We start from the raw sequence: 13926 nt of genomic DNA, 5'->3' as shown, positions 1-13926 counted from the left end.
ACATGTGTTTATAATAACCTATAGTTGATCAATTCAGCAAACACATACCTTTTTTTTTGCTAAATTAGGAATAGGGTTGCAACAGATACCTTTAAAATGCAGAAGACATAAGATGTTTCTAATACAGAATTGGAACAGACACACCGAGCAATCTATATACATCCACATGAGAACTCAATGCATTGTTAAGATCCAGTTGGACTTACAGATTACTGGACTCAGTAAATGCACAAATACATATAGATATATATACATCAGACTAGCATGCTAAAGGAAAGAAAACAGAAGTAGAAGTTAATCAAGGACTGTTATTCCTTTTTTAAAATAATAATCGGGGTAAGTTTGAAACGAACGCAGCACCTGGGACACACATACACCCCCAAAATTTAGAGGAAAAAGAATTAGTACCAGCAACAGCGTATACTGCACATAATGTATAAAACTTGAGAGGTTGATCCTGTGAACACAAAAGATATGTTGTTTAGATTCACCAGACATAAATAAAATCATCTATTCAGCTATGACTACCAACATGTCGTCACCTTTAGCAATAATGATTGATGGACATTTCGATTGCAAATTGCCAAATTTCTTTGTTTCTTTTTTGCTTTCACAATTATCGATAAGTTGAGAATATTCATAAATGTAATTTTTGTATGAACTCCATTGCTTATAATACATACGCATATATAGCTCATAATTGATCACATGAGACACATATACCTCTAATATGGAGACACAATATACAGTTTGTAAACCAAAAGTAAAACATAATGTACTGAAATTTAGAGCCTATGTTAGCTGGAAATTCTTAGTTGACCTAATTGACAAAACCTAAAAGAGGTGGCCTAAACAAATAATTTCAACACTATATTATATAAGGAATCCGCAATATTTTTTATGTGCTATAATATTATATAAGGAGAATAATATTGGGTCATCAATATCTAAGCAACAGGAGGTTCATTGTCTCATTTTGTCAAGATATATTCTCCTACCATGTTGGGGAACTTAATTGGCGCATCTAAAATTGTGACCCTAGGTGTGTTAACTTCTTTTCTAACTTTTCCGATAAAAAACAAAAAAGAAGTTAGTAGGAGGAGAAGTTAGTGAACTTCTGGGCTTTTAAGCCCAGAAGCCCACTTCCTTTTTTCTATTGATCGTTTGGCAATTGATCCCAACCACTTAAAAAAAAATAGAAGAAGCACGGAAAAAAAGCTACTGAACATGACTTTTTCTCGTTGCTCAGCTTATCTTGCTTCATCCGCTGCTTGCCTTTGATTTCTTTTGTTTATTTTTTATTCCTCTGCTCATGTTATCTCCTTCCAGATGCGATTGAATATATGATTTTTTTATTTAAACTTTTGTCTTCAATTTTATAAAATACTCAAATATATTTATATCAAAATGAGAGACAAAGCAAACCATAAATCATTTTTATATGATATAAATATTAATCTAATATAATATTTTCATCAATTTTTATCAATTTATTTCGTAAATATCAAATAATTATATTACAAAATTATAAAATTATACCAACTTATAAGTTAAGTTATCCAAATACTTAAAAAAATTATAAAACTTATAAGTCACGGTATCCAAACACTTATAATAACTTATAAGTCCAAACCAACTTCTCACTTTTAATCCACTTCTTTACTTTAAGCAATAAGTCACTTTTTTTAAACTCAGCCAAACGGCCCCTTGCCCCTTAGTTCGAAACTGACTCATACTCTGCTCGAGCTCGGTTAAATCAACTTTGAACAAAATTTATATATATTACAAGTAAAGTAATAAGTAATTACTAATCACTTAAATATTTTTATTAGGAACTTCTTCTCGATGACCACTAGGGGTGAAGTAAAAATAAAATAGAATTATATATATCCTCAAAAAGAAATATCAGAAGCTACAACTCAAGTGCATGTGTTTCAAGTTTACTTGCTCTGGTAAAAACAATTTTTGCATCAAAATTAAGAAATATGTATAAAACAGTGGTAAAAAAAATTGAAAAGTGGATAAAGTAATGGGACTCATTGATTATTAATGTATAAAAGGAGATAGTGGAATATAATTAATGTGAAGAGGGAAGAAAAGTGTGGAAGCACGGGGATCCATCCAACTATTTTTGACAAGTTTTAAAATGTAAGAAATTAGTAAAGACATTCAAAAAAGATAATTGAAAATTTTGAATTACAAATATCGAAAATAAAAGTTACCTTTTTAGTTTCGATATACTGAAAGAAACTTACAAAAACAACCTTTTTCGGTCTCGAAATTCTTGGAAGGACATTTCAAATTTTTAAATATATTAGAAGAAAGTTTCAAAATTTCGAATATATTGGAAAAAAAATTAAAAACTAACAATTTCGGTTTTGAAATTATTGGAAGGATGTTTTAAATTATCAATATTAAAAATTTTCCATGGTAAAAAGTTTCCAAATGAGAGGGGATATCTATTAGATGTAAGTTTTAAATCGGGAAAAAGAAATATTAAAACATACTTTATGGTGAAAAAATGCAAAAAATATATATTTAAATTAATTTATAATAATATTTGATATCTATTAAATAACTCCAATATATTTTCCTAATTTGTCTTTAATATTTGAATTTTAAATATCTAACATAAAAAATGCCTTTATAGATTAAAAAAATTAATTTAATTACAAATAGTATTAATTTGTCACAACCATATAACTATCCAGGCTCAAAACGTTATTACACTATTATTGTCACAACCTAGGTTGTGTACGTGATATGATTGGATTGTATGTATTATAATTTGTGTTTGTGTTCCTAATTTTATTGCGCCTTTTGTATCATCCCGTCACTTATTAATTTTGAAGTATTAATTGAGTAGGATTATGATTGAAGGTTTTATAGGATAATATGCACACAAGGCTGAGGTGAGTCGAAGTACTAATTCTACTGGGTTTACATTGAGACATGGAATGTGCAATTGTGCATTGCTTTAAGGCATGTGAGCTGGGACTTGCTGATTGTTTGTTAATTTCGCTTTGAGGTGATTACAAAAATTTGAGTTATTTGATTATTTAGATTTTAGGCATCCTACATGTTCACTTGATGTACCAAAATTTTACATACTACTTGTCAGGTCACAGATTGTACAAAAGTTATTTATCATATGTGGTGTCAGCTAGTTAGAAATGAAAGGCTTGAGCAAGTCTATATGCAATGTTGTCTCATTTATATAATTTGGAAAGAAAAACTACTCTCCAAAGGGGTTTCATATTTAGACGATAAGTACATACTTGATTCTGATTTTGTTATATGATTGGTCTAGGTTCCATTTTATTTGTTAACTCAGGCTTGTGTCGTCTGAGAGAGGTTTCATTCTATTTACTCCCTCCATCTCAAATTAGATGAGCTCGTTGACTTCGGGCACACATTTTAAAGTTCATTAACCGCATAACTACATTACTTGTTTTTGAAATTTTATTTTTACAAATAAAAATTTAAATATAAAATTTTCATTTACAAAAGAAAATTTTGAAAAATAAATTTTGAAACTATACGGTCAATGCATCTAAAATTAGGTGCACAAAGTCAACTAGTTCATCTAATTTGGAATGCAGAGAGTATCGGTTTCATTCTATTTGTCAGCGCAGACTTGTGTGTTCTAGGATAGGTCTCATTTTATTTGTTGCCCCCAAATTTGGGTATCAGTGGCTTATGTGAGCCCTTCCGTATCATTCAATGGTACACTGTTTTTTTAATTACTTGAAATACATATATTTTATAACGTATTTTACAAAATATTAAATTTAAGGTTGTTTTCCAAAATTTTTTGATATGGTATAGTTTTCGCACCAAACATGGGTGAAGATGGTCTCAATTGAATCATATATGGGAATATAAAGTAGCCTCCACCTCACATTTCTAACCGTTTAAATCATACAAATCAATATTATTGACTAAATGAATATAAATTCTCAATATTAATACATACATTTTTATAACTCCTTTTTAATAATTATATGTATTTTTTTTTTCTTATCCATTATATATTGATTAAGTCATTTTATTTTATTTGAAAAATTACAGTAAATACACCATCTTCCATCTGATTTTTTTCCAAATATTATCTCATGACATTCACTTTTTATAGAATCTATGAGTGTTCTCAATGAACATCATTTTTATTTCCTTTAATAAATTCATAAATTTTATTTTCCCAACTCCAGTTATAATTTTTTTTTTAACGTAGGAACCCGCAGCCGCTACCCTTCGGGTTCGCACTGGGTAAACCCACGAGCTCACGCAATAGCCTGCAAACTACGTGAACCAAGGTAAACCGCACTTAAGCGACAGACTCTGATCCAAGAGGCATAATCACAAATTTTGCTTCCTTCGGGAGTCGAACCTGTGACCAAGAGGAAATTCTATTAATAATAATATACAAATTATTTAACTCAATTGACTTTTTTATTCTAAAATTTTAAATCTGTATTTTCATATAAAGACTTCAGACTTCTACCAATTATGTTCAGAGATAAAATATAAGTTCAACTTCAAATTACTTTCAAAATAAAAAATAATATAAATAAATTCAAAAAATATACATTTAATTATTAAAAAGTAAAAATTCTTAATGTAAAATACCTCCCCCCCCTACAAAATGTATTACCTCTTATTTAATTATAAATTATAAGTATATAAATAACCATTATTTAATATTTACTCTTATTACTATTACTATTACTATTAAATATTCTTTCATAATTACTACCCTCTTATTTTTCAAGTAAACCTGCAAAAAAGATGAAAAAAACAAAGCAATAAACTGATAAAATAATTTTCATCATTATTATTCTTCAATCGTACGGCCAGCGTTTAACATAATAATAACCTCAAGCAGATCCTGATCGTACATTCTCCCAGAAAACAAATATAATTGACCTTTATTTTTTCTTTCGCTAAATCAAATATAATTGACTTGTATATTCTACTGCACCTTCTTCACTCAAATCTCCTAGATCTATTTATCTCAATTTCCAACCCCACTCTTCGTATCTATAATCTATCTTGTATCTCTATACCCCTTTGTGTTTCACAGCTCTCACCAGGTAAAAACCCTAATTTTATCTTTCCATCTAATTCACTTTTAACTGGTTTTTCATTGTGGGTTTGGTTTTTACTGATTGTTTAGCTGTCAAAGATTGAATTTTGATCCAGATACGTGAAAAGATTGAATTTTGATAACTGGGTTGCTGGAATTAAGCTCTTAATCATTCGGGTGTGTGTGATTGAAGTTGAATTTGATCTTCTTTAGTCAGTGATTGGTTGATTTTGTGTATATGTGTGAGGGTTTGATGCTGTATGTTGGAAAACACAATGATTTTTGGTGAATTTTAGTGTAATGTGGGCGGTTGAGTTATCCCGGAAATTGGGTTTTAAGGTTAAGCTTGTTTTTTGCTTGATTACTGAAAGAAATGTCTTAATTATTCAGTTGTATGTACGTTTAGTTGAATCTGAGCATCTTTGTTTAGCACTTTTTTTGATTATGTGTGATACTGGAAATGGGGTTTTATTGGCCTAGCTTGTTTTTTTACTTGTTAATTATTATCATGTTTTGTGGACCCTTTTCAATGAGTAATGTGTTTCTGTTATCGATTCCGCCTTATTTAATCTTAATAGATATTGTTTCTCGTTGAATGGATATACCGAACTAAGTTGCTTCTTTATGCTGTACATTATGTGAATACATGAGGAGTGTTGATGCAGAAATGAAAATGAGTAGTGCATTTTTGAGAACCTTTGGGATTTTGGGTTCTAAACCCATGCAGTAGTTTTTCATTTTCCTCCGAGTTTGGATTTTCTCCACTGGAATAACTAGCAGATTAAACGTTCTTAATTGGATCTGTTTTCTGTAGTTTCATTGGAAACTATTCCTTTTATACTCATAAGCTGATTGGTTGGCCGCTTAAAATATACCGAATGTGTATGTGTGTGTGTCTATATATATATATATATATATATATGTATGTATGTGTATGTTATTCTTAACTGACATTTGGTTTACTCGATGCAGAATCGGGGCTGAGATTAACTTATGAATCATTAAAGAGGAACTTGTTAGATATAAACATGGATAGTGAGGATCTAATACAACTTCCAGATTCGTGTAAATCTGGTATTGAAAGTGAGAGTAATGAGTTATCATTTGCTGATTGTGAGTCTGGTGCAGCAGCTTATCTACCAAGTAACTTCGAGGCCCACAAAGATCAGATGAACGAGAATTCTATGCAGAATGGGGATGATGTTGGTGATAAAGCTAAGGACAGTGAAATGATTGCCAGTACTGCCGCCGTTCAAGTTAGCTTTCAGTTGGCTGAAAAAGTTGATATTCAAGAGAAAGTACATTCCATAAGCTCCATTGTGCATGTTGAGAATGGTTGTCAAACAGTTGAAGATCAGAGTCCCCAGGCCAATCTTAAGAAAGAGGAAAGCTCTATCAGAAATCAAGATAATGATAACAACTGTATCCTGTTTATCTTGTTCAACTCAAATATTTTGAGAAGTGGTTTTCTTTCCACGATCATTTAGATTCTTGTGCAACTTAGCAAGTAATTATTTGTTTTACTTTCTATTAAACAAATAAGCAAGGTAGCATGTGTAATACTTTCATGATATGCATTCCATAACTTTACCTGCCAGCAGTAATTGGCGTTAAGAGACCTAGAGAGGCTGTTGATGAACAACCACCCTCAATCCATGTCTTGTATAACTCTCTGCCAAGGTACGGTCATGTCTTACCAATTTGTTATATATAAAAGAAACTGGGGAGCGTTAGATACTTTTATTCGCTCATCACTTTAAATGCATACATGAAGAAATGGAAATAACCCTGGACTGATTTTATGTACACTAACAATGACTTTTCAGAGATAGTAAACAAAAGCTTGATAAGTTATTGCAGCAGTGGTCAGAATGGCATGCTCGACATTATCCTTCATCTATAGTGAGTCAGATTGATCTCTATGATCTCTCATTTTGTATTTGAACTTTTAAATTACCCCCCCATACTCCATTTCCTGTATCTTCTTTTCTTGTTATATCAGTCAATGTACTACAATAGTTGTATATTCAATGTACTATTACAGTTGTACATATATTCGAAATGAAATGCCGTCTCATAAACTTGCTGTATCAGGGGACATTCTATTTTTGCTTGTTCCTCAACGAAATATTATTCTTATTTGTGTATGACATTTAAAAGTTCAGAGACAATTGGATTTCTATGGAAACCGTATGGCATGTTAAAGTCATAAAATCTCATATGCGAATCCTTAATGATGAAAGTTTGTTTTCAAATTTATGTTCTGCTTTAGGTGGATGGTAGTGGTGTGGGTGTATAAAAATTGTTTGAATGTAATATCAACGGGTTTTTAGGAAATAATAAGTATCTAATAGCAATAAGATCCTCCACTGCTTGATGCTTTATTCTAAATTTGTATCTGTATTATTTGACGTGTCCTATTAATACGCAATTACGAAATGCATACAATTGAGGATTTACAGCAGTTCATGTAATATGATTTTGTGTGAAGAAGAATGGAATTCCGTATCAAGCTATAAAGGCACCTGCCATGCCTCCAAGGTCTACTTAGTATAGGCATTTAGAATAATTTATAAATTTAGTTTGATTTTTTAAGTCATAATAATATTAGTATAAGATTATATAAATGATTTCAAACCAATATATAAATATATACTATATATTATTTATAACGGTTTAATTGTAAATTTGTAATTTTGCAAGTTTATGAATGAGAACCGATACATAGCTAATGCTTAGGCGACGCCTGAATGCCTATGGACACCACACAATACACACACACACACACACACACACACACACACACACACACACTCTATAATCAATCACCTTTCCGCCTACCTATAAATATGTCACCTTTCCGCCTAGGTGAGCCTTGACAACTATTATGGAATGTTGAAAGAATGTAGTGACCTTATTCGGTTTTGTTTTAGAACTTCCATCTTCATTATCTTTTATCCTGTTGTAGTGTAGTCTTCTTAGATCTATTCGTTCCTTGACTCGTACAAAATCTGTTCTGTTCAGGAATCAGCTGAAGATTCGGAATCTGGTGAAACAACATATTTTCCTGCGCTCCATGTTGGACTGGACAAGTCTTCTTCTGTGGTATGCCTTGATGTCTCCTTTCACTAATATGGCATGGGTTTACATATCAACTTTTAAAGAGGTTCATGTCAGAACTATTAACTGTCTATCCCATCAGTTGATCAATCCATGGATTCATATATATACCATATGAACTACAAGTTCAAGGATTTATCTCTTGCCCTTTATGAGTGGTATTTATTGCTGTAGAAGTAATTAGGAAAAGGTTACCTCTGATATTGTAATTATCATTACATGCACTAAAGTATGTTTCAAAAGTCTTGCTATACATATATATATTGGTAGAAATTAATGATATTAATTTTTAGACAAATGTATGGTTATACTGGGACGTTGAAAGTCTCTTCCATCTACATTACTCTTCCCTTGACATTTGTGGCACACTACTTAAGTAGTCTATACTAATAGACTAGTATACAACGTTAGAATTTCCTTTAGTAGTGTTAGAGTCATTGAGGGGTTGGCAGTTTAATTTGAGGGGACAGGTGCTAAGGGTCTTGTGGATGCAAGGTGTGCTTGCCTTGTTGAAATAAAGCAAGAGTCTCATTAAATTGAAGCTCAAGTAGTAAAGTGTAATCAAAGGACACTTTCAAATAAATGTCGATGCCAAGTATTGTTGTTTACTTGTCTAATAATTGTTTTTGCAGACTAACAATTATAGTAGAATATTTCCATATAATTTTCAGTTTGTGTAGGTCAAACACTGTTTTCTTCTATAAAACTATAGTGACTTATACAAGAATTTTGTAATTTTTCATTAACCCCATGACTTCTGGCCTCCTTAAATGTCAGGCTAACTACAAGAATATAACACACCGGAAAGTAAGTTACTTCTAACAAATAAAACTACTCAGGATATAAATCATTAATACTTTTATGCATAAATACTTATAAGACTGTACAAATCTCGCAATGATATATTTTAACATTAACGGTGCAAAATGAGTTAATGTATGTTGACATGTATATATATGTTCCAAATTAATGTTTTTTCTACTATTATATATGTAATATAAGTATATACATTGACATGGCACCATATAATGTATATGTTATCTTATGCAACCATGTATATACTATAAAATTCAGAACTCGATAAAGAGCATACAAAAAAAGAATATAAAAGTAAGATCATAACATATTTTCTGCCTATTTTACTCTATTTTCCCCTACCAATTTAAGCGTTAATTAGTTAAATAATAATTGTCATCACTTTTGTTCTTTGGGATCTCCAAAAGTTTAGGGATCTAGAAAGTGCTTGATTCTTGGTGAATTTCATGTGCACAGAAATTAATGTCCGAGTGAATTGTTTCGTTTTTGCAATAATTTTCTAGTGTTTTTTTCATGTAGAGGACTGATTAAATTATTGTTTGTCATGTTAAGATCTTTGTCGCTGCACGTTATTAGAAAAGCTAACTCATCAAAACTCTATGTAGTCTTTCTGGATGGACAATCAGACAAGGGGTCCACAGAGCAAGGATGTTGTTATGTTGGATCATGATTCGGTTCCTCTTTATGATCGAGGATTCGCAATGGGTCTGACTCCTACTGATGGTTCTGGTAATGCGGAAAGGTAATTACTTCTGATCTTTCTGCAATAACTCTTTCTAATGTAACAATTAACTGCAATTTTGGGATCTCTTTTTTGTGTTAGTTTTTTTTTCTTTTTTCTTAAGATAAAATTCAGTTGAAGCGGGGTATTTTAAAGAATCTTACTATCCTTCTGTATTTATAATTGTGACAACACAGTGTAGAGATATTCTTATCCGATAAGATTAAGATGTTGCGCATATATTGTGGTCACTCTGTTAGACCTTGTGTGGATTGTACTGATGAAATGTAGCTATCCTACTTATCTGTAATTTTAACACCAGAGTATAGAGATAACCTTACCCGATATGATTAAGATGTTGGGCATATATGTGTTATGATCACTCTATTAGGCCTTTTTGTAGATTGTACTGATGAAATCTAAGATATGTTACTGTCATAACCACCTATTGGGTCAGCAGTAGGCGCCCGTATTTCCCCAAATTTTGGATATAAAATGCTGTACTTGGTTCTGATTTAGCCATTTAGGTCCAGAAGACACCCTTAACTATTCTTAGGAGATATATTTATCTGTGCCAGTACACATAGTATATATCAATTGGCGATGCGGCAACTTCTATAGTGTTTGCTGCCTCTTGATTTTCTGTTGTGCAGTCCAAGCCTTTTTGCCATCACAAAATCTTACTATGTTTTTGTATTATTTTTTTTACATTATAAACCCGAACATGAATGGCATGTTCTTGCTCTCTTTTGGCTTCTGACTTTCAGAGATGTGCCTTGGAGTGACTTGCTATTCTCTGCTTTGTAAAATGTGTGTGCATTAACCTTGTACCGGGATACTTGTAGTTGCAGATAGGTCTTTTCTGAAGTGGTCACCCTTTGTGTATCACTTGTAAACATCTCTTATACCTAATAAATGGTTCTTTCCTGGTCTAGTGGTGTATGCAACTTCCTTCTTTTTCAATTAACTACTTGACATGTGATATTTTTGTTCTATGACTTTGACTATGTAGAGGTCTGGAAATATTCAATGCTTCTCGCTGTTTCAATTGTGGTTCCTACAACCATTCGTTAAAGGAATGTCCAAAGCCTCGTGATAATGTAGCTGTCAATAATGCTCGTAAAGAACTAAAAAGTAAGCGTAATCAGAGTGCCGGTTCCCGTAACCCAACTCGATATTACCAAAGCTCTCCTGGGGGTAAATATGACGGTTTAAGGCCTGGCGTCCTTGATGTAGAAACTCGGAAATTACTGGGCCTTGGGGTGAGAAATTATGCTTTTTTATTTTGGAAAACTTTTCTGAAGTTGACTAATTGTATAATTGTGATTTTGTTGATTCATGCATTTCCAGGAGCAAAGTGTAGGGTATAATTATCTAAATTATACATATATCTATGTTAAGTAGCTATGTTGAAGTTATCGGGAATATCTTGCAGTTTTTGAGTCCATACTTCTAATATTTTGCTCATTTTTCATTGAATTTAGGAAGTTTTGGTTATCAGACTTGCTTGGGCTAGTTACCACAACATAGAAAAATTTGAATTTTAAGTTGTGAGCTTGTTCCATACTAAATCTTCTTAAACCTTCACTTGATCTGCCTGTTAGGCTTTTACCGTCAATATTAATATTCTCTTTAATAGTTTTTCTCCTTCCTCTTTACCTAGATTAGACCTCTTACTCCATTGTAGTATTGTACCTAAATGGATTGGTGATATGAATACTTTTTTTTTCAGTAGTAAAAATTAATATTTATTGTGATTTTCTGTCAGGAACTTGATCCACCGCCTTGGCTTAACAGAATGAGAGAAATAGGGTATCCACCAGGATATCTAGGTAAATATGTCATTTTATCTGAATTAAGATTCTTAAGCTCAATGTAGCTCACAATGTTCATTGTTTTTAAATGTTGGAGTATATATATTAAAGCTGTCTAATCAATATGTAATGTACACCGGTATCCTGAAGTTTGAGTGCTCTTTGTTGTATCAAAATTCAGTATGCCTTGCTAAAATTGACTCGGGAGATGTGACAAAAAAAAAAGAGAGAAAGAAATTGACTCGGGAGATTTTGCTTAATTATAACTATAGTAGTTATGCATATATAAGCAGTTGTGCCAAGGTCATGCTATCAGCCTATAACCAGCTTCTTTATATAATAATTTTTAGTTGTTTGTGATAATCATTGAAATCTTCATCCCTTGATGTTCTGAACACTGAATTATATATTAAAATGTTATAAAGAAGTCTGGCAAATACTTATAGCCGTAAGAGTTTGCAGTGGACAGTAATTAATATAATTAAGGCCTGGATATCCTCTAAATGAATGATTTCCTAGATTTTTCTTATTTATTTTTATTATACTAATCTTCCATTCATACTAGCTATGTGAAGAAATATAATACATATGTAGTTCCTACAGATAGATAGTAAATGGTAATCCATGGAGTAAGCCACACAGAAGTATAGGTAAATGTTTCATTTGCCAGGATAATACTTGTGATGTTGACTTTATTGGTTATAAACTGATATTTAGCTGAAATTGGCGAAGTTTACGTGGGAATGCTACTATACTGGAATTTCATTATATCGGAGGATTATAGTCTGTAGTAAAATTCTTTGCAGATGAAACTAATACCACAAATGCTTTTGCAGTTTACATTAATTTGAAGTATGAAGTATCTCACATAAAGTTGGTTAATGAGATTAATCTATGCACTCTGCATCCGGTCTTTGATTAAAATTTATGTTTATTCTTTGGCACTGCAATGTTGATAGCCCTATGTGTAAATATTATTATTTTTGGCTTAATTGAACATTGATCTTTGAAACTTTTACCGCTTCAATCTTAGATCCAGAAGAAAAGGATCAACCTTCAGGAATCACTATATTTGCCGAGGAGGAGGAAAGCAAGGATGATACTGAGGATGGAGAAATTCTGGATACAGACTCTCAGGAGCTGCCTAAGAAAAAGAGTGTCGAGTTTCCTGGAATTAATGGCCCAATACCAGGAAATGCAGATGAAAAACATTGGACAGCTGTGCATCAAACTCCTGATATATCCAGAGAGCGACCACATCGCAGATTTAATCATTCATCAGAATCTTCTGGCAAGTATTCTCAAGAGCAAAGGTGGGCCAGAGATCTCCGAGATGATGGACCTCCTGGTGTTGACCCAGTAACCAACCCCTCACTATCTAGTTATCCCCCTAGGTACAGTGCTTATGACTCTGCTTACAGTTCCTATAGTCCAAGAGGTAACCTTTCTAGACCTAGAAGCCCTAGCTCTGACAGGTCGCTGTCTGAAAGAAGTAGAAGGAGCCCTTTGATACATGAATCTTCCAAGTACAATTCACATGGTATTTCAGCAGAATCACCTACATATAGGATGTCGTCACAACAGAAATACAGCTCAGCCAGTTTGGATGACGAGGATAATGGCCGTTGGAATGACTATACACCAGAAACTTCATCTCACCGGAAGGATAAGCGTGATCATCAATCCCACCATAACAGGAGGTGAACCTTATTCTGCTGCTTTGGAGTAGGTTGTGCAATAGCAAGATTAGACGACTTAAAACAGTTGTATGAAATTGGATAGGGCATAACGCCCTTTTGTTTAGCATAAGGTGGAAATGACGTAAACTGAGCATAATGCCCTGTTGTTTAGCATAAGGGGGAAATGACGTAAACTATCTGTTTTGCAGTTATGTTGTACAATTCTCCCTATATTGCTGCGATTATTCCTTGATTTAGGATTATATACTACAAGATTTTTCAAATTTTATATGGATGGGATTTGATTTGGACTTTGGATGGGTAACATGTTTAAGCTTGCCATGCAAAATTTTTGGTTCGATCTTTGCTTATTTGTTTATATCTCGTTTCAACTTTTAGGACTGTACATGCTGGGCGGTTAGGACTGTTTAGTACCAAAGTGCGTGTCTCTTTGCAATTGCTTCCAACACATATCAGATAAACTTGTAGCGAGTCAGAACCAAAGATAAAGAAACTCGGACTTTATCTCGAGAGTCGAGCATGATTGGATAGCGTAAGTGATAAAAGTTAAAATTGAGGCACATGAACAAGCTTCGATGTACATGTTTATTTTTCTGTGCATTTTATAAAATAGTTCGAACTCATAAGTACACAGGCTACGAATTGTGGAATTAGAATTAGGGCAAAGTT

At 32.5% G+C, this 13926-nt stretch overlaps 1 protein-coding gene across 1 annotated transcript; it reads left to right on the top strand.

Annotated features, from left to right (window-relative positions):
* Window positions 1-4950: 4950 nt before the first annotated feature.
* On the top strand, window positions 4951-13550 carry LOC108196025 (uncharacterized). Its single transcript, XM_064081411.1, has 9 exons — window positions 4951-5093; window positions 6059-6508; window positions 6688-6766; window positions 6913-6988; window positions 8111-8191; window positions 9628-9764; window positions 10756-11005; window positions 11512-11575; window positions 12591-13550. Exons 2-9 carry the CDS (start codon window positions 6115-6117, stop codon window positions 13259-13261), a joined length of 1752 nt encoding a protein of 583 aa, XP_063937481.1. The 5' UTR covers window positions 4951-5093; window positions 6059-6114; the 3' UTR covers window positions 13262-13550.
* Window positions 13551-13926: the final 376 nt, after the last annotated feature.

Source organism: Daucus carota, chromosome 7 (assembly GCF_001625215.2).
Source record: "Daucus carota subsp. sativus chromosome 7, DH1 v3.0, whole genome shotgun sequence".
NCBI lineage: Eukaryota > Viridiplantae > Streptophyta > Magnoliopsida > Apiales > Apiaceae > Daucus > Daucus carota.
Note: the sequence above shows the minus strand (reverse complement) of the source record. Positions and strands in the feature narration are given on the sequence as shown.

What these genes read in the sequence shown, in the direction of transcription:
- LOC108196025 (XM_064081411.1), top strand. Translation starts at nt 6,115, where the DNA reads ATGGATAGTGAGGATCTAATACAACTTCCAGATTCGTGTAAATCTGGT. An exon ending in TGGACAAGTCTTCTTCTGTG is followed by an intron (nt 8,192 to 9,627) that starts GTATGCCTTGAT and finishes AACTCTATGTAG; the next exon opens with TCTTTCTGGATGGACAATCA. An exon ending in GTATCCACCAGGATATCTAG is followed by an intron (nt 11,576 to 12,590) that starts GTAAATATGTCA and finishes CTTCAATCTTAG; the next exon opens with ATCCAGAAGAAAAGGATCAA.